Source organism: Denticeps clupeoides, unplaced genomic scaffold (assembly GCF_900700375.1).
Source record: "Denticeps clupeoides unplaced genomic scaffold, fDenClu1.1, whole genome shotgun sequence".
NCBI classification, from domain to species: domain Eukaryota; kingdom Metazoa; phylum Chordata; class Actinopteri; order Clupeiformes; family Denticipitidae; genus Denticeps; species Denticeps clupeoides.
Window position 1 is genome coordinate 551,830 of NW_021629993.1, and position 21,308 is coordinate 573,137.

Sequence of the window (21,308 nt, forward strand, 5' to 3'; positions counted from 1 at the left end):
GTAATGATTTCTCGGTCCATTTTAAAATACGTAGCCCACTTGTAGCCTGTTAGTGTTTTAAATGACGAAATGTGTTAAAAACATGATGCGCTGGCGCCCCCTAGTGTCCGCAGCAGGGAGTGACGACCAGGGCCACACCCTGTTAACATTTACATTTACATTTACAGCTGACTCGTCTTGTTAACACAAGACGAGTCAGCACCTTGTGATTTAAAATATGATTAAAGGGTGATAACAGCCTAACCCTAAACCTGAAGCCAATTTAACCATGTTTAGCCACACTATGGATCATTGGATCAGAACAGGGGCGGGTTCATGTGCATGTCAACCGTTGGGGTGACATGTGGGGGGACAGCAGCATTGGTGGAGTTAGAGGGAAGTAACAAAACTGACGTCTATTTCAAACTTACAGTTAAATTATACAGCATTAGTGGGACGGCTCTTTCGGCTCCCAAGTGGCTCGTTCAGAATTTTTTATTTTTACTCCGTTTCATTTTGTCGAGTGTCTCCTTCCCTCGTGTGTCCTGTGTGGCGATTGCTGTAATGTCTGTGGTACAAAAACCTCACGAGAGGAAGACGATATAAGTCGAAAGCACCCTGCAGGCAGTACCCTCATCGTGACACACATCGTGCAGTTGACCAATCCCGTGCGACTCCTATCGCTCAACTTCAAAGAGAATGTCAGTGGTCATATTCTGATCATGTTGGGACCAACGTACACATTTCAATCAAATAAAATTCAAGGATTGTTTTTTTTCAGTCAACACAGGCCTGACTGGTGGATCACTGCGAAGTGGTTGTCCTTCTAGAAGGTTCTCCTCTGTCCACAGAGGACCTCTGGAGCTTTGACAGAGTGACCATCAGTTTCTTGTTCCTGGATGATGGAGGCCACCATGCTCATTGGGACCTTCAAAGCAGGCAGAATTTTTTCCGTAACCTTCCCCAGATTTGTGCTGGGGACAATCCTGTCTCGGAGGTCAACAGACAATTCCTTTCTTCATGCTTGGTTTGTGCTCTGACATGAACTGTCAACTGTGGAACCTTATTGGAGGAACCTGAGCTCCAATTTGCTCTCTCAGTTTTTTATTTGTAATAAATTTGGCAAGTAAACTTTTTTCATTTTGTGGTGTTGTGTGTAGAATTCTGAGAAAAAAAATTATTTCATCCATTTGGAATAAATGTGGAAAAAAGTGATGCGCTGTGAAGACTTTCCACATGGTTAGTACAGTAAAACAATATAATGAAAAAGTTTTATTTCACTATTATAAATATGAAATAATAGTTTTTAGAATATGTGCTTGATGTGCTTGTTTATTTATTCATATAATAGTTATATTTACTTCACTGGTAAGGAGGTTCCGGTATGTGGGCGGGGCTAGAGAGCAGCTGCTGGCCGTGACGGATGGTCAGCAGAGGACAGCAGCTCTTGTCTCAGTGTGGACGGCAGCATGCCGGCTCTTTCTGATGGGTGAAGGGGCGTGGCTTGGTGGAGAGGGGCGGGGTTTTGCCATCGGGTCCCCAGGCGTCTCGTAGACGTGTGTTGTGCTCCATGTTTATTCGGGCCTCGGTCTGCGGGGTAACTCCAGCCTTCAGGAGGATCCGGTCCAGCGTAGGAGGGGTGGTGCGTCCCACGCCGCTCCACCCGGGCGAGCACCGCCTCCTCACCTCCGACTCAGAAGCAGATCCCTCGCTGTGGGAGATGTTCATGATTTTAAAAAGCTTATCTGATGGAGGTCAGGCAGACGTCCACAGCCACCATACCTGCCATGCTGCTCTTCCTGAAGGCCGTCAGTGGCCTCCCTGCTGAAATGCATGATGGGTGATGGGCAATAAAGTCTGCATGCTGGGTCGGCCCACTTCCAGTACAGGTTCTGACACGGGGCCCATGGGGCTGTTTCTTAACTGGGTCTTGCTGGGTCCCTGGAAGAACACACACACACACATCATATCCACAACTCGACACATTCACACTCAATAAATATGAGATAAATGCCACATTAACCACCAATTACATTTATCTCTATAAAAATCCCTATTTTTTCTTGTTGTAGATAATCCGTGACCTACTCTTCTCCCGCTGCATCAGAGGAGCCGTCCATCTGCGGCGGCCATGTCTGGAACGCACAGGTTCTCCTCTCGTGGTGTTCCACCACGGTCAGTTCTAGAATGGTGTTCGCTGGAACGAAGCCCCATCCTTCTCATAGAACTGGAGGAGCATCAGGCTGCTTCTGGGTGTTCACCACCATGCTTGCAGGACAGAAAACAGGCGGAGGTGAAGAGTGAAGAGGTCCACAGTGGTCCCAGTGGTGCCCCCTGGTGGTACGTTCCTCATGTCCTGTCCTGGGTCTCTAATCGTGCTCACCTGTCACTGTGTGTGTGGATGGACAGACTGGACTCGGGTGGCCGCTGGCCTCATCAACCCTTAGACACTGTCTCTGGCAGAAAGTGAAAGATCCGGATCTTGCCATCGGTGCAGGCCGGTGACGAGGCGCAGGGAGAGGAAGCCTCAGAAGTCGTCACTTCTCTGTCACAGAAACATTAACTCCTGAATAATACATAATAATAAAATGGCCAGACCTACTGTCCAGCCAGCACCGGAGCTCACTTTGGTGCTGGAACTTCATCAGGCACTCTTGCAGCGGCAGTTCCTGCTCCAGGCCACGGCCAGTCCGTCCGACCCCGCCCGTCAGGAATGTGCCACTGGTCCAGCGCCACGCATCTCACCGGACCCTGGTGTCCGCCGACGAGCTGCAGGCAGTGGAGCCTCTACAACATCTGGGTTCTGTGGATTTGCTCCTCATACATCCCTCGGAGAGTACAGTTCTGTATCGTGGACTTTTTGCCTTAATATTCCACATCCTCTCTCTCTCTCTCTCCTCTCTCTCTCTCTCATGAATTTATACGATTCTTTCGATATTAAACAGGTTTTATTACTGTGGAGAAAGCAGGAAGTCCGTCACAGCGGAACCGCAGCTCCACACACACTAAAACTTCTTCGTGGTGACGGGACGTGTGGATTTTTGTGCTTTTGTATGTGCGTGTGCTCCATGCCCCGTCACCATGACCTTGAATGACCTCTGCAGCTCACCTTGAGAAGCGACGCCGTCTCCAGGCTCCACATCTTCACCTGTCCGGCGCTGCAGCCGCTGACCACCGTGACCTCGCTGACCTTCACGCTGAGGACGGGCCTGCCGTGCCGAAACCCTCAGCCGCTCGTCACACCTGCGGTCTGGAGGGTCACACACTGTTGGGAGACAGGACCGGAGCAGACCACGCCCACTTATGGACATTACAGCGTGGTGTCTGGCTCGACTTTTACTTCTGTCAGGTTTGTCCATCCTGAGCTCCGTACTAAAGCCTCCTGTTCACTCTCAGCAGTCATCTGACCTTCCTCCTCTTTAATGGTCTTTCCTCATGGTGACGGGACGAGACCTGAGAAGCTCTTCCTTTCTCCGTATCCACGTTCTAGATGTGGTCATCACATGCAGTCTCTCCTGGCCCAGGACATTCTGCTTACTTCACATCATCATGTCTCCAAAGCTCAGGTTCTCCTCTCACTCACAGCAGAACCTGGCTTTCTGTTTCTTTTGTCAGGAGCTACAATAAACCAGGACCTTCTGGGTTTAGGGTTTTTAATCCATCCAGCTCTCACTCTCACCCTTTCACCCTGCAGGTCTCTGGCCCCCGAAACCAGAACGTCTCCATGCAGGTCCAGGCAGGTGATGGAGCCAAGGTGACCACGAAGGAGCATCGTGCAGGAGCCAGACTGCAGGTCCCAGCACCTGTGAAGTGACAACATGGCTCAGGATTCTTAAAAGGGTTGAAAAAGATTTCAGCCTTGAACCGAGTGCACCTGTGGACGACCCTGACCTGATGGTGAGGTCGTAGCCAGCGCTGAGGACCAGCCCCTCTCTCACAAGCAGCAGGGCCCGGATGCTGCCTGCGTGACCCCTGAACTCGGTGGAACGACCCGCAGTGACGCCACGTTGATCAGCTGGACCACGTGCTGCTTGGAGCTGATGGCCACCAGCTGCTGGCCGGTGGAGTGCACCACCCTGGCCGCGTCGTCCCTGTCAGGGACGGTGAGAACGTCACTCCACCAGAACTTCCATTCCTGGCCGCACGACACCACCAACCTGTCCTGCAGGACCAGAACGTTGTAGAGGCCGCGGTAAACGTCTCGTTCCTCCATCTGCACAGGCCTGGTCTTCACGCCGCAGTACACCGAGCTAAAAGCTCCGCCCTGAAAAGCACCAGAAGCACAAGACTCTACGTGCTTCCTCCCAGGATGAGTGTTCAAGCAGCGGGAGGAACAGGTGAGGAACCTGTACCCTGTATGAAGAATCATCTTCAAGAGTCCCATCGCCAACAGGCACCAGCACGTCCTGCAGGGTGGTGATGGTTCCACTGGCCCTGGAGATGCTGTTACCCTGTAAAGGTGACAGAACATTAGAATGTCCTACAGTTCCACGTACGACTCTCTACTTGTGAGATGGTTCCACCTGCAGGGCCTTCGCCTGCATCTTCCTCTTCATCGCCACCTCAGCTTCCTCCTGCACCTCCTTAGCCAGACCTCCCCAGTGCAGAGAAACACGGAGGCATCTGTGCAGCGTTGGTGCATCCAGGAGACCTGCACCAGCAATCAGTAATGAAGCAGAACTAAATTTGTGCACTAATCCATCTTCATCAGCTGCTTTTAATATACATCTCATACCCAAGATCCTTTTGGCCAGGTGGACAGGAAGTGCACGTATGAAGTCCCGGTAAAGACCTACACCTGAAAGAGATCTGGAGGACCTGGCCACCACCGTGAGAGCAGGGTCCACCAGATCTTCACAGCCACTGAGGTCCCTCCTGACGCTCCTGAGACTCTTCAGGTCTGGTTTCAGGGACCAGGTCAATATTTCACCTGACGTTGATTCAAAGCTGTGAGCAGTTCTGGACTAAAGCACGTTCCTTCAGGGATCTTCATCTCGCCGGCCTCCATGCTCCCCACATCCACCGGTCCATAAACAGAACTGGCCTGGACAAGCAGCTCCAGATCCGGGTCGTCATCTGAGTGAAACGAATGACTGGACTCTGGTTCTGAAGCATCTTGAGCTGCTGTGAAGGTCAAGAAAGATCAACTGAAGATCAAGAAAGGCACATTTCTCAGCTGAATTTCATACCCCTGCTGAAGGTTCTCTGTCGGACCAGCAGAACCCGGGCCAGGTTTCCCATCATCCTCAGCAGCTCCATGTCGCACTGGGACAGAATTCCCATCAGGTATTGCGTCTGGGTCCGGACGGGACAGCGGCCGAACCAGTCCCAGGTGTCCCGCATCTCGGGTTCCCGGGAGTCCCCGCCCTCCTCGCGCTCACCTGGACCCCGCACACCTGGTCGCGAGCGCGCGTACGTCACGTCCTTCCCGCGCGTCGCGTGCAGGACGTCGTGGACGCGGGAGAGCAGCGCAGCGTCCGCGCAGCGCAGCAGAATTCCGGTCAGGAATCTTCTCTTCTCCCAGCTCCCGGTCCGCAAGAACCACCGGGTCTCAACTGCGTCCGCCATTTTCGGAGGCGCTTCGCGGGTTGCCAGGCAACGCAGACGCCGGAAAAGCCGTTCCAGGAGGGAGGGGTTCATCTGCATTTGAACTAAAAATGATCTCTGTACATGACAGGCGCCTGGGGAGCAGCGTGTGGGGACGGGACCTTCATCAAGGGGACCCCAGTGGTACCTTGGCAGGTCGGGGTTCCAACCCGCATCTGTACAGCCATGAAAGGCCATGACAGGCGCCCGGGGAGCAGCGTGTGGGGGGGACCTTCATCAAGGGGACCTCGGTGGCATCTTGCCGGTTCGGGATTCGCTCAAGGGAGGGAAGAAATAAAAAAAATATTCATATTCCACATTGTGTGAGGACATGGGAACCAGTAAAATAATTTCTCGTGCAGGTATTTTATTAAAAGCACCAACACTGTCAGGATGGAGAAATAAACGATCTCATGACTGTGTTATAAGACCACGGAGTCACATCCCTACGAAGCTCCACCCGCATGACCAGGGTGGGGTTGATACCTTCTGGAGGTCAGAAGGCCTCCTGGCCGGATGAGTTCAGTGTGTGTGAAGCGATGAAGGGTCACAGGTCAGATTCTTCACTTTAGCAGAATTTATCGAGAGGAATAAAGTTGTTCTTACATGATGTTACGATTGGTGTCTCTCTCTCTCTCTCTCACACACACACAACACACACCGGGTTCTTATAGCGTCCTGTCTACAGTGTCAAGCTGTACGTCTAGTGGCCACAATACAAGATATTATTCACGAGAGAGAAGGGACAGCGGAATCAGACAAAAAGCATGAACTTAAAAAAAGTTGGAAGAATTACATACTAAATCCTTCAAAATAGTTTATATATTATTTATAAATCATATAGACTCAGTCTCAGTGTTTAAATCTAAACTGAAAACATATCTGTCTTCTGTTAAAGTCCCACACACAGTGTCCATTATAAAGTCGACTTTATCACACAGTCCCCCTGTTAGACACAGACAGTGTTAAATTCGCCCTAGTTAGGCTGTCCTAGTTAGGGTACCGGGCCACTGTAGCCCCAATATATCACTAGTACCACATATTCAGTACCAGGCGTACAATGCCACCATGTGCTTCTGGCAGACACCAATGAACAACTGACAAGACAACTTACCAGAGGGTCACCACAGCCACCACCACCACAACAGCTAAAGCCTCTGGGATCTTCAAATGGACCAGTAGCATCATAATGGACACGTAATGTCAACCATGACACTGGACTAAAACCTACTCTGCACTGTCCAGGACCTCCAAACATGGACAGATGCTGTATACTACACTTTGGACTTCTCCACTTCTACAACTGTAGGACTTTTTCTCTTACTGGACAAATCACCACCAGCCCTGCACTGACACCATTTGCAGGCTCACTCTACCCTGGAAGGGGGTCCCTCTCTGTATCACTCCTTCCCAACGCTTCTTCCTTTTCTTTTTTTCTCTCCTAGAGTTTTTGTGTGGAGTTTTTCCTTGTGTGCAGAAAGGTCAAGTGTGGGGGGTGTCAACTGTAGGGTCTGAAAAAGCCCATTGAGACATACTGTATGTGATTATGGGCTTTATAAGAAATAAATTTTGTTGTTGTTGTAAAGTCAGAAGTTTTTAAAGAGTATATTAATTATTTTACTGGCAGTGAACTGCATGGGCTCACAAAATAATCATATTCAAGGCAAAATAAACTTAAACTAAAGGCAAAAAGTCACTGAAAAGACCAAGAAGCAAAAACAAAAACTGCTTCAGATGGCTGGATCTGAAACTTCTGCAGGCTGCTTTCCTCCTCGTCCCGCCTCTCCTCCTCGTCCCGCCTCTCTCCTCCTCATCCCGCCTCTCTCCTCCTCATTAGCATTTAAAGCTACAGTCCTGGGAAATCTGATTGTGGGACTGGATCAAAGTGGCTGTAATTCTGCACCACGGCGGAATTTGGGAAAGAGACGTCAGATCCGGTATTAGGGGACCAACAAGACCAAAATAAAATCATGTCGGGACCTTTAACCAATCAAAATAAAATACACCGTAGTTGGTCCTAAATATGACGATTATATGTGCGGTGAAGACTTCATAATCCCAAATGGTTTAATTTTTGGGTCACTGTGGTTTTAGAACATCCAAATACACAGAACAGATGGACAGAGTGGAGGAAAGGAGCTGAAAGCCACGTAGAAGAATGTTGAGCACATTTCACGTTCAGTCAGTTATATCAAGTTTTTATTATGAACAGTAATAATATTTTTATCAAAATTGTACGAACAGGGCGCTCTGGAGACATGTGTCTACATTAGAAATGTAGTGTCACAGTAAAGGACTACACACTGATGGAGGTGTAACACTCCTCTATTCATAAAAAAGTATAAAGTACATTAGTGTCACTTGTGGTTTCCCCCCCAGAGGCACTGATGAGTTCTGTCATCAGAAGGGGAGTGAATGTCCGTCTCACCAGCCAATCAAAGAACAGAGAGCGGCCTCAACCTACCAATCAGACAGCAGCAATGCCTCACGGTCTAATCAGAGAGGACGTAATGGACCTGCTGTTCAGATCTAGTCAAGGGGTCTGCTGACTGTGACCTCTGTTGCAGGTTTAGGGACAGTTTTTAAAATGAGTGTCCCGGGTCAGTTGGCTTCGTGACGGGGCCACCTGCTGGCTCAGGTGGGTAAAGCTGGTGGAGTGGCTGGGTCTGGGACCACTTTCCCCCGCCTCATGGACTCTTTGGTGGGGAGGGAGAGTCTGGCAACGCCCCTTTGCTCTGCAGCTTCGGTCTGAAGGAGGAGGACCTTTCAGGATGGCTTTGCTGAGTTGGAGATCTGATGGCGGCCTTGATGGAGGCCGTGGGATGGCTCGGGACTGTTCACTCTCAGACGGCGGCCTGGATGGACGCTTTATGATGTTCTTAGTCTGTGTGCACTCTGATGGTGGTTGTGGAGGGACTTTGAGGGCGTCTGACATCAGCTGGCTGCGTGATGGTGCCACCTGCTGGTCCAGATGGGTGAAGCTGGTGGAGTGGATCGTTTTGGCAAGAAATTCTACTTCCGGTCCTCGCCGATTGGAAGGGAGCGTCCGGCAGCGGCCCTTGGCTCTGGAGCTGCGTTCTGCAGGAGGAGGGCCTTTCAGAAGGATGCTGGAGGTGAACAGGGTTGTGGAGGTTTGCTCTGAGAGCCCTGGGTGGACTTGAAGAGTTGGGTCTGATATATAAACTTCTGTAAACTGCAGGTCTTCATCAGGATTTGTCTGCAACTTCTCAGTTTCATAATGAGGGTTAAGGTCATGGTCAGGATCAGTGATAAGCTTGGGGTCTGGACCTGGACCTGGATCTTGACCTGGATCAGGATCAGGATCAGGATCAGGATCAGGTTCAGGTTCAGGTTCAGGTTCAGGTTCAGGTTCAGGACTGCTTTGACCTAGTTCTCTGAAGCCAGGTTCTTCTAGATCAACTCTGTCCTCAATGGTGGTTTGCTGCTCTGTGATACAGCTTCCTAGAGACTCCTCCTCTTCTGCACTGTTAATGACGACATCGTCCGCATCTTTGGGTCGGGACAATGGAGGAGGTTCCTGAGCAAGAAGCAGCTCCATCAGGGCAGCCTTCTCCCTCTTCACCTGCTCCTTCAGTGACTGCGGGACATTAGGGATCAGCCATGCCACCAGCATGCTGAGGAACATCGCCAGATTCTGCACACAGACAAAGACACATGGTCATAACACCTCCAAGATCTGCAGAGTTCTTCCTTATCATGCAGAGTTCCAGGACTCTGCTTCATTTACATTTAAGGCATTTGGCAGACTCCCTTATCCAGAGCAACTTACATGTTACCATCGATGAAGTGATCAATAAGCTTTAGAGGACAAATTTCACTGTGTGCACCGTGTGCTGTGCTGCAGTGTATCATAAGTGACAATCACTTCACTTCACCTTTCACCTGATGTGATGATGATGATATTTAGTAGTTACTGTATTGTTTACAAGTTGCCTGTATGAGTGCATCTCCACGTCAGTCACGGCGCTCATGGTTCCCATCAGATAGATAGATCGCATGTCTACTCAACTTCACACAACAGCGCCATACCTGGAAAAAGATGACGAAGGCCAGGCGCGCCGCCAGCACTGACCAGTACTGCTTAGACAGCTGATACGACTGCGGTGACCAGGGAGGGTCCCGGTAGTCCTTATACCTGAAACCCAGAGTGATCAGCAGGCTGCTCTTCACAAACCATCATCGTGATATTATCCTAATCATCACCCCACCAAACCGTACCTGCAGATGCGGAGGTCTCGGTCGAACTGCGTCTCGCTGGGCGCCGTGTCGGGTTTAAAGTTGCTGGTGTTGAAGTAGGCGAGCGTGTGGCTGGTGAAGCCGTGCATGGTGCCCGTCTCGCTGTAGAGGTACTGATAGACGAGCCGGGGGATGAACTCCGAAGTGAAGGAAATCACAAAGGCCTGGTCAGAACAAGAAGCAAGGAGATGCTGACCAACTTTAACTTCTGGACTCCATCCCCCCACATTCACTTTACACACCTTCTCGTTACGTTACATATCATTTATGTTTATTTGCATAATTGTAACACTTTAAAATTTGTACATTTGCATATTTGTAATGTTGAGGTCAATAGTAGTCGCACAAGCATTGACTGTACATGTGAATCTGAATTTACATTACTTACACACACTGTTCTACACACACTGTTCTATACCTGCTGTTCTATACACACGGCTACACACACTGATCTATACACAGCTACATGCGCTGTTCTATACATGCTGTTCTATACACACGGCTACACACACTGATCTATATACACAGCCACATGCGCTGTTCTATACATGCTGTTCTATACACACGGCTACACACACTGATCTATATATAGAGCCACATGCGCTGTTCTATACCAGCTGTTCTATACACACGGCTAAATACACTGATCTATATACACAGCTACATGCGCTGTTCTATACATACTGTTCTATACACACGGCTACACACATCTATATACACAGCCACATGCGCTGTTCTATACCAGCTGTTCTATACACACGGCTACATACACTGATCTATATACACAGCTACATGCGCTGTTCTATACATGCTGTTCTATACACACGGCTACACACACTGATCTATATATAGAGCCACATGCGCTGTTCTATACCAGCTGTTCTATACACACGGCTACACACACTGATCTATATACACAGCCACATGTGCTGTTCTATACCAGCTGTTCTATACACACGGCTACTACACTGATCTATATACACAGCCACATGCGCTGTTCTATACCAGCTGTTCTATACACACGGCTACATACACTGATCTATATACACAGCTACATGCGCTGTTCTATACATGCTGTTCTATACATACGGCTACACACACTGATCTATATACACAGCCACATGCGCTGTTCTATACCAGCTGTTCTATACACACGGCTACACACACTGATCTATATACACAGCTACATGCGCTGTTCTATACATGCTGTTCTATACACACGGCTACACACACTGATCTATATATAGAGCCACATGCGCTGTTCTATACCAGCTGTTCTATACACACGGCTACACACACTGATCTATATATAGAGCCACATGCGCTGTTCTATACCAGCTGTTCTATACACACGGCTACACACACTGATCTATATACACAGCCACATGCGCTGTTCTATACCAGCTGTTCTATACACACGGCTACATACACTGATCTATATACACAGCTACATGCACTGTTCTATACATGCTGTTCTATACACACGGCTACACACACTGATCTATATACACAGCTACATGCACTGTTCTATACATGCTGTTCTATACACACGGCTACACGCACTGATCTATATATAGAGCCACATGCGCTGTTCTATACCAGCTGTTCTATACACACGGCTACATACACTGATCTATATACACAGCCACAGCTGTTCTATACCAGCTGTTCTATACACACGGCTACATACACTGATCTATATACACAGCTACATGCACTGTTCTATACATGCTGTTCTATACACACGGCTACACGCACAAGCATTGAATGAATTTGAATTTACATTACTTACACACACTGTTCTACACACACTGTTCTATACATGCCGTTCTATACACACGGCTAGACACACTGTTGTATATACACAGCTACATGCGCTGTTCTATACCAGCCATTCTATACACACAGCTACCACACACTGTTGTATATACACAGCTACATGCGCTGTTCTATACCAGCTGTTCTATACACATTTTACATATAATCAATGTAATTGACTGCTCTCTCTCACACACACATACACCACTTGCACTTACATTTGTGATGACAGCAAACTTGCTGATACCACTCAAAATGTTGTACCATATTCCTGAAGGAGGGTAAAAAAAGTAAAAGTGAGCTTTGTGGAATATGTTCCATCTCAGAGGACTAAAACCTGCAGTTCCAGTGAAATTACACAAGGTGGCAACTGGGAATTAAATGTGAAGAGAACATTTGCCACACAGACCAGCAGGGGGCAGAAATTTACTTCGCTGGGTTAGTAGCTGAGTGCGGTGGGAGAAATGGCGTAGTGACAACACCCACGTGATGGCAGGATAATACACAAGCGTCACTCTCGGTATCCAGCAGCATTCTCATTATTTCACTATAACCAGCAACTGGACAACAAAGTGCAAACATACGATAGGATTTTACATTTTAGATTGGCAGTACACTGTGTGGAAGGGACCGTGAGTGCTGGTTGAACTCATCGGGAATCCGAGTTTGACTGCTCACCAGGGGCCTGATGTTCTAATGTAAGGTGCTTTGTGAGAATGTACATTTTAAAAAGTGCTCTATAGAAAAAGCCCCAGACAAGCTGGCATCACGTCTTTTCTTTACTTTACTTTACTTTATTTAGCAGACGCTTTTATCCAAAGCGACTTACAAGAGGAAGACACCAGCAATTCTCGTTTGATTTCTATAGAATATTGAGTTTACAAACTAAGAGCCCTGATAAGGCTCAGACTTGTCAATGAAGATCACGCTCAGAGAAGAGCATGCTCTTTTCTCCTGACATGGGAACCCTGTGTAAGTGTGTAAGTGTGTGTGTGTGTGTGTGTGTGTGTTTGTGCTTTTTGTACCGATTTCCTTCGCTCTGACAGCATCTGGTCGGCGAATCTCAGTGACGAACTTCGCTGCATCCAGTCGAATCTCGATCACGTTGTTGAGAAGAGCGAAGACTGGGGCCAAAGGGAAGGAGGCCACAAACAGCGTGACGAAGCCGTACTGAATAACTGAGGGTCAGGAGATAAGTCGTGAGGAATCCTGAGTGAATACTGTTACTCGCTGTTGGTGTTAATTCACGTTTGCACCGCTGGTGCTGGTTCTGAGCTGAGTTAGTTTAGAGTTGGTCCTGAGGAAACTGTGGTCAGCCGTTAGTCCAGGGTACCCACCCATCTCCATGTACTCGGGACTCAGGCCCTCGTACGGTTCCAGGCTGTAGTCCAGATCCCAGCGCTGAGGCTCTCTGTTGGGATCTTCGGCCTCCTCTTCCTGGTCCCCCTGTTTCTCCTCCTTATATTCCCGGTACATCTTCTTCAGCTTTCTGAAGGGCCGGAGAGCAACATACTTTTATATTTTTATAAATGTGTGAAACAGCATTTCAAGACACTGCTCAAAAAATAAAGGGAGCAAAAATTTAAGACACCAGACTACAGGAGGATCTAAGACTACAGGACTACAGGAGGATCCAACTTTGCTGTAATGTCCGTAAAACAAGTCAAAATGAGGCTCAGTAGTGTGTGTGGCCTCCACGTGCATGTAGGACCTCCCTACAATGCCTGGACATGCTCCTGATGAGGTGGCCTGGACTAAAGCATCCACCAACTCCTGGACAGTCTGTGGTGCAACGTGGTGGATGGAGTGAGACATGATGTCCCAGATGTGCTCAATTCATCCATATCATCTATTCCTTCATCTTGCAGGAACTGCCACAAAGAAATGCAGCACGACACCATTACTGACCCACTGGTTATGCTGGATGATGGCACAGGCAGCGGAACATCTCCAGACTGCGCTAGTAGAAACTCCATGCTCCGGACACCACGCCACAGCTCGCATTGTGTGCCATCCTGGATGAGCTGCACTACCTGAGCTGCTTGTGTGGGTTCTAGACTGCGTCTCATAGTACCACTAGAGTGAAAGCACCGCCGGCATTCAAAAGTGACCAGAACATCAGCCAGGAAGCAGAGGAACTGAGAAGTGGCCTGTGGTCACCACCTGCAGGACCTTTATTGGGGACGTCTTACTAATTGCCTTTTAGTAACTCAGAGTATATATAAATGTCCATGTAAGAGTCTGGATGATGATTACTTCCTGTGTGCGTGGAGGGACTCACGGTATGGCGATTTCAAACACGTTGTTCTGGATGAGCTGCTTGCCCAGCATGATGATGCCCAGCTGGATGCAGACCTCGATCAGGCAGCCGCTGGGAGCGCACTGGACAGAGCAGAGCCCAAAATAAATCTGCTGTTCTAATAACGCGTCGCTTTCCGTCCTGTTTTTTTCAAGGATTATCGAACTCGGTTTCATCAGGCACAGTTTCTTTAAACTGCAAACACAAACAAAGTCAGCTCATCTGTTCCTGTCATGTGGCACAACACGTTCCAGACCAATTCAATAGGACTTTTACAGTATTATTACTGTATTATTATGTGTGGATGTGTGCTATGTCTACATTTATATTCCTGAGTGCAGATATAGAGAGTCACATGACGCCGCACCTCCTCCATCCTGAAATCTTTAAACACGTAGACGTAGTCCCCCGGGCGACCCGCAAACCTGCAACAGCGGTGATAAGCAGCAGGTGAAACACTGTGTTGTAGGTGTGTGTGAAATGCAGCTTTCTGATTGGTCCAGGGCTCACCTGCCCTTGAAGAAAGCCACGTAAAAGACAGGAGCGAAGGCGTTCATACTCTTCAGCAGAAAGGCCTTCAGGATGACGTGCTCCTCAAACGCCGCCTCTGTCTTGGGAATCTCTGAGGTGCAGCAATGTATACAAGCATGAGCACACACACACACACTCACACCACACACACACGCACACACACAGAGACCCTGACCCAGCTCGGTTATCCAGGTAGCGATGGCTCCGTAAATCTCGTCCAGCACCAGAACGATCAGCAGGTTGATGATGACGGCGGTGGTGGTCACAGTCACGCGCACGTTGGCTTTGGCCTCGTGATCCGGGTTCATGGACATGACAGCAAACACACAGATACGGTACAAGATGACGCCCAACACGGCAGAGAACGTCACCACCACCTGATGAGAGAGACAGACACCAGCAGACAGTGACGTGCAACCTACAACCGTGTCATACAAACACAGAAGGGTGGAGTCTCACCATCAGGAGAATGGAGGAGATGTTGATGCAGTATCCTGGCAACCGGTCTCTCCACGTCAAAGACTCCAAAAGCAACTGGAATATGGACACCGCCATTATTATTTTTATTATAAGTAATAGTAGAAGTACTATTGCTAGCAGTATTTTCCCTATGATCTCGAAAAGCACATTATTACCCATGATGCATCATGAAACTACTGATAGGTCATGTGACAGAGGAATGATGAATCATGGGTAGCAGCAGCCGTGATCATTAGCAGTTCAGGATTGGCGGGGTGGTTATGTCACGGCTTTATGTCATCTGAACGCCACCGCCGCCATGTTTTAACCCTGCGTTGCCATCGTGCCCGACGCAGCATATGCTGCAGACTATAGGGGCTTATACTTATACACACACACAAACAAACAAACAAACAAACAAACATACAGGCGCACAGACACGGACCCAAGATGAGTGTCTTTGATTAGATGAAGGACAAAACTCTAATTGTGTTTTAATCCAGCTCTGCTTTAATCCCACTTAATCTGCAGTGTGGAATACTCATGGAGAGTAAGCAGCTTTAAACTCTGTGTGTATGTGCATGTGTGTACCTTTAATTGTATGAGTGTGTGTGTGTGTGTGAGTCATGAAGGGAGGGAGGGAGTTTGTTTCTGTGTCTTGATGCACTGCGCAGCCATCACCCCTATACACACACACTGCTGTGTGTAATGTCAGGTCATGGTCAGCGTTTGACAGGCGAGACCCGCCCCCCTCATTAATTAGCCCCTCCCCCTCATCTCTCACCGGGTTCTCTGCAGGTCGCGCGGTCAGCAGCTTCCCTCCCTCGTCTGTCCCTCCTTCTGGCTGAAAAGTACAAATACAAACACACACACAGCTCGGATATGAAAAACCGAAACGTTCATCCTCATAATCTGACATCTGCCTGGCTCCACATGCAGAACCCTGCAGCCTCTGACGTTCTGCAGGAAGTGTGCGTCTTTACCTCTTTCTTCTTGGCTTTGCTCTTCTTCTGCCTCTTTTGCAGCAGGGCGTCTTCGTACTCTGGACGCAAGTCCTCCTGAAAAAGAGGAAATATGGAGCTGAATGACTCCAGTCAAGACTGCAGCTGTTCCAACACATAAAGGTGCACCACTCTGGAGAAGAACGACTGAGGAGGTGGAAACTACTGGAATCGTCTGGAGAGGGGGATGTGAAATGAAGAGCTGCTCGTGTGACAGGGTTTGATGAGGGACACCGACATTGTAGTGAAAAGCAGAAAGAGAATGTCAGACCTGAGTATGATCCTTCACCATGCAGCATGAGAGCAGGAAAACGACCATTTATTACATACACAGTCGTACGCGGTATCATATGCAGAGAAATGCTTTAGCGACTGATACAGACCTCGATAATGCAAATATTGCAAACATAACCAAATATTACACTTGTAGTTTGTAACATAAATGTTATGTGTAACAGGTCGGGTGAAGGTGTGCAAATGAGTAAAGTGAAAGTAACAAGTAAAAAATTTGTGCAAGACAAAGTAGACGAGATCAGAGCAGTCGCGACAGCAGCCGACCTCACCAAGGCCATCTTGTACATTACAAAAAAAACACACACTCGCACACACACAAACACACACACCACACACACACTCACACACGCTCACACACGCTCACACACATACACGCGCTCACACACGCTCACACACACTCTCACACACACTCACACACATACACGCTCACACACACACTCACACACATACACGCTCACACAACACTCACACACACACACACACACTCACACACGCTCACACACGCTCACACACACACCACACACACCACTCACACATACACGCTCACACACACACTCACACACATACAGCTCACACACACACACACACACACACACACCACACGCTCACACACGCCACACACACCACACACACACTCACACACATACACGCTCACACACACACTCACACACACAAACACACACACTCCACACACACTCACACACGCTCACACACACACTCACACACACTCACACACGCTCACACACACACATGCACGCTCACACACACACACGCTCACACACACACATGCACGCTCTCACACACCACACACACACACACACGCTCACGCACACTCACACACACACACGCTCACACACATACACGCTCACACACACACACTCACACACGCTCACACACACGCTCACACACACACACATGCACGCTCACACACACACACCAACAACACACACACACACGCTCACACACACACACACATGCACACACACACACGCTCTCTCACACACACACACAAACACGCCACACACACATACGCTCATCACAAACACACGATACACACACACACACGATACACACACACACAGCATTCTGTTGGGTTTGAGTAAAGTCCTCATACTGTCCCGCTTTCTCAAATGAAATCAACATGTTGAGAGATGAAGATTTCCTGTCTGTCCTGTCTGTCCCTGACCAATCAGGAATGAGCCTGCGTGTTTCTGCATCTGCACTCCTGCAGCTCCACCCCTCTGTAGAACAAACCTGCAGCTCCACCCCTCTGTAGAACAAAACCTGCAGCTCCACCCCTCTACAGACCAATCCTGCAGCTCCACCTGTCTCTAGAACAAACCTGCAGCTCCACCCCTCTACAGACCAATCCTGCAGCTCCACCTGTCTCTAGAACAAACCTGCAGCTCCACCCCTCTATAGACCAATCCTGCAGCTCCACCTGTCTCTAGAACTAACCTGCTGCTCCACCCCCTGTAGAATAAAACAGCAGCTCCACCCCTCTGTAGAACAAACCTGCAGCTCCACCCCGCTACAGACCAATCCTGCAGCTCCACCTGTCTCTAGAACAAACCTGCTACTCCACCCCCCTGTAGAATAAAACAGCAGCTCCACCCCTCTGTAGAACAAACCTGCAGCTCCACCCCTCTACAGACCAATCCTGCAGCTCCACCTGTCTCTAGAACAAACTGCTGCTCCACCCCTCTGTAGAATAAAAACCCTTTGTAGAAACCTGCAGCTCCACCCCTCTCCAAAGTAAACCTGCAGCTCCACCTGCCTGTAGAATAAACATGCAGCTCCAGCCCTCTGTAAAACAAACCTGCAGCTCCACCCCTCTACAGACCAATCCTGCAGCTCCACCTGTCTCTAGAACAAACCTGCTGCTCCACCCCTCTGTAGAAAAAAAACCCTTTGTAGAAACCTGCAGCTCCACCACTCTCCAAAGTAAACCTGCAGCTCCACCTGCCTTAGAATAAACATGCAGCTCCACCTCTCTGTAAAACAAACCTGCAGCTCCCCTCTGCAGAACAAACCTGCAGCTCCACCCCTCTGTGGAACAATCCTGCAGCTCCACCCCTCTGCAAAGTAAACCTGCAGCTCCACCCCTTTGTAGAACAAACCTGCAGCTGCACCCCTCTGTAGAACAAACCTGCAGCTCCACCCCTCTGTAGAACAAACCTGTAGCTCCACCCCTCTGCAAAGTAAACCTGCAGCTCCATCCCTTTGTAGAACCAACTTGCAGCCCCACCCCTCTGTAGAACCAACTTGCAGCTCCACCCCTCTGTAGATCCAACTTGCAGCTCCACCCCTCTGTAGAACCAACTTGTAGCTCCACCCCTCTGTAGAACAAACCTCATCATGTTCATGATGTAAAATGTGCAGCCAGGCACAGAAACCTCTAATGTGACTCCTGCCAATCAGCTCAATGCTTTAAGCTAAATCCCATTACACACACACACACACACACACACACACACACACCTGACCTCTCAGAGACCTGCTATAATAAAGCTGTGGAGTTCATGGTCACGATACACTCAAGTACGCACGCAAGCATGCATACACACACACACACACACACACACCTATCTGTAAAGTAGAGAATGCATCATATTAGAACTGATGAGATTTAGTGGATTAAGGTTTGTTCAGTTTGTTCAGATCTTCACTGCTGACTCATCCTGCACTACAGATAATACTGGACCAGAGAAGAACCCAACGATCTACAGACTATCAATTATTTCCAATAAACCAGTTAATTTACACTCATTAATTCATTTTAGAATAATTACTTTTCACACACACATCACCCCGGTGGCCATCAAAAGGTTTTTCTATTTTCAATCAATCAATCAATCAATTTTTATTTATATGGTGCTTATTCCGCCTGGATATTTGACTGTACAATGAGCCCAACACCACACACACATACCACACACACATATAATAATGGAGATCCTGGTTAAAGTGTGTGTGTGTGTGTGTGTGTTTCACCTCATCCTCCTCCAGACCAGTGAGATCCCAGCTGTGCTGCAGACATCTCTGCCTCCTCTTCCAGTGTTCGAGAAACACAGCAGCTACACACACACACACACACACAAACGCACACACGTTAATACATGCAGTTACACACCCAATATACAGCATTGTGCAGTAATTTTCCACAGCAGTGACACTAATTAAAGTCAGAGTAACTGAAACACTCCAGGATGGGACCATCTGAAAGTGTAAAAGACAGAAATACACCTGATTAAAAAGTGAAAGTGGTAATAATGTAATAATGTTGAAGTATAGATGTGTTCTAGAAGTCTCTCCCAACTCTGATCATGAGTGATCTCCTACAAGCAAGATGGAGAACAATATAGTGTTGCTGCTCAGAGTCTCTTTCTCTACACACATCATGTGACCATTTCATGAAAAGAATGAAATTCTGCAGCAAAAAACATTTAAGGTGAATTAATATTTGACATGGGGGGCTGTTACGTTACCAAACTTGCTTGCAGCTTAGATGAACAGTGGTTTTGTTTTTAAGATTTTTGCACAGAACTGTATAGTCTCTCTCTCTCTCTCTCCCACAATGCAGCCCACAGGCTCTACTGACCCCACAGAGACATGAAGATGGCGAAGGCGACGGTGGCCGTGTTGTCGAACAGGTAACTCGCCCTCGCCGTGCTGCACATGCTATTCAGCTGCCAGTAATCACACACCCGGTCACACAGGGGACACATGGTGAAGTTCAGCATCGAGTCGCACATCTCCTGACTGAGAACAAACACACAGGCACACACACAATTATTAAGAGCTAACAACATGAAATATGTATATATACACGTGTATAAATATGTATATATGCAGTACAGGCCAAAAGTCTGGATGCACCTTCTCATTCAACGTGTTTTATCTTCATGACCATTTACGTTGGTAGATTCTCACTGAAGGCATCAAAACTATGAATGAACACATGTGGAGTTCTGGACTTAACAAAAAGTGGAGACCTGACCTCCACAGTCACCGGACCTGAACCCAGTCCAGATGGTTTGGGGTGAGCTGGACCAACAAGTGCTAAACACCTCTGGGAACTCCTTCAAGACTGTTGGAGAAGCATTTCAGGTGACGACCTCTTGAAGCTCATCGAGAGAATGCCAAGAGTGTGTAAAGCAGTAATCAGAGCAAAGAAACTAGAATATAAAACATGTTTTCACTTATTTCACCTTTTTTTGTTAAGTACAGAACTCCACATGTGTTCATTCATAGTTTTGATGCCTTCAGTGAGAATCTACCAACGTAAATGGTCATGAAGATAAAGAAAACACGTTGAATGTGTGTGTGTCTGTACCTGGGCACGTTGGTGTCAACGGTGAGGAATCCATAAAGAAAGATGATGACTCCAATAACAGATGCAGGAATCAGCAGCTGCGTGTAAACACCCAGCCAGGCAAAATACAGACCGATCTGTTCCCCAAAATACCGCCTGGCAACACACACACAGTAGTCATTGATTTTGGGGAGTCGGTGTAATGCAGCTGTGTACAGCTGCAAGTGTACAAATAAAAAAGTGTTTAAACACAGAACCACACACTGACCTGATGAGGTCAACCGGTTGGTATTTAAAGAAAACTCCGTAATTTGCCCATTCCTCCTGCAGCATCTACAAGTTCATATTATAAACGTATTATGGCAAACAAGTCCATCCATGTGATGAACACTAATTACAAGTTTGATCTGAGTGTCGTGCGTGTGAGCTGCAGATGTGTGTGTGTGAGTGTGTAACTCGCCTGTCTGTCGTTTCGATGCTCCTTATCCTTAGAAGCATTAAAGTCTCCCTGCAGAGAGAGAGAGAGAGAGACAGATTTCTGTTTTTCACCATCTTCACCTTCGACGTCAGAGCAGCAAACAGTGTGATCCAGACTCACGTCATGCAGAGGGAAGGCAGCGTTATAAACTCCTTTGGCAAGTAGTGAAGTGAGCCTGAACACACAACACCCAACACCAAAAAATGATCACATCGTCATCTAACGGAGGAAGAGGAAGAAGAGGCGGTTCATTACCCATCGTTTGTCCACTTTTTTGAACAGGTTGTGCGT

General features: G+C 48.1%; 1 protein-coding gene and 1 pseudogene across 1 annotated transcript; both read right to left on the bottom strand.

Moving 5' to 3' along the window:
- Nucleotides 1-2,623: 2,623 nt before the first annotated feature.
- LOC114779568 (CMT1A duplicated region transcript 1 protein-like) lies at nt 2,624-5,554 on the bottom strand (annotated as a pseudogene).
- Nucleotides 5,555-7,949: 2,395 nt separating this feature from the next.
- LOC114779569 (anoctamin-1-like) lies at nt 7,950-21,276 on the bottom strand. Its single transcript, XM_028967474.1, has 21 exons — nt 21,242-21,276; nt 21,138-21,192; nt 21,000-21,047; nt 20,808-20,872; nt 20,561-20,695; nt 19,826-19,986; nt 19,219-19,301; nt 16,202-16,213; nt 15,913-15,987; nt 15,714-15,773; nt 14,930-15,004; nt 14,646-14,847; nt 14,450-14,561; nt 14,307-14,364; nt 13,922-14,022; nt 12,978-13,129; nt 12,666-12,818; nt 11,859-11,911; nt 9,805-9,986; nt 9,616-9,721; nt 7,950-9,220 (listed from the first exon to the last, which is right to left on the bottom strand). The coding sequence occupies exons 1-21, from the start codon at nt 21,274-21,276 to the stop codon at nt 8,135-8,137; spliced, it is 3,009 nt and encodes a 1,002-aa protein (XP_028823307.1). The 3' UTR covers nt 7,950-8,134.
- Nucleotides 21,277-21,308: the final 32 nt, after the last annotated feature.

What these genes read in the sequence shown, in the direction of transcription:
- LOC114779569 (XM_028967474.1), bottom strand. Translation starts at nt 21,276, where the DNA reads ATGGGTAATGAACCGCCTCTTCTTCCTCTTCCTCC. An exon ending in GTTGACACCAACGTGCCCAG is followed by an intron (nt 19,987 to 20,560) that starts GTACAGACACAC and finishes GTTTGTTCTCAG; the next exon opens with TCAGGAGATGTGCGACTCGA. An exon ending in TCTCCTCCATTCTCCTGATG is followed by an intron (nt 14,848 to 14,929) that starts GTGAGACTCCAC and finishes CTCTCTCATCAG; the next exon opens with GTGGTGGTGACGTTCTCTGC.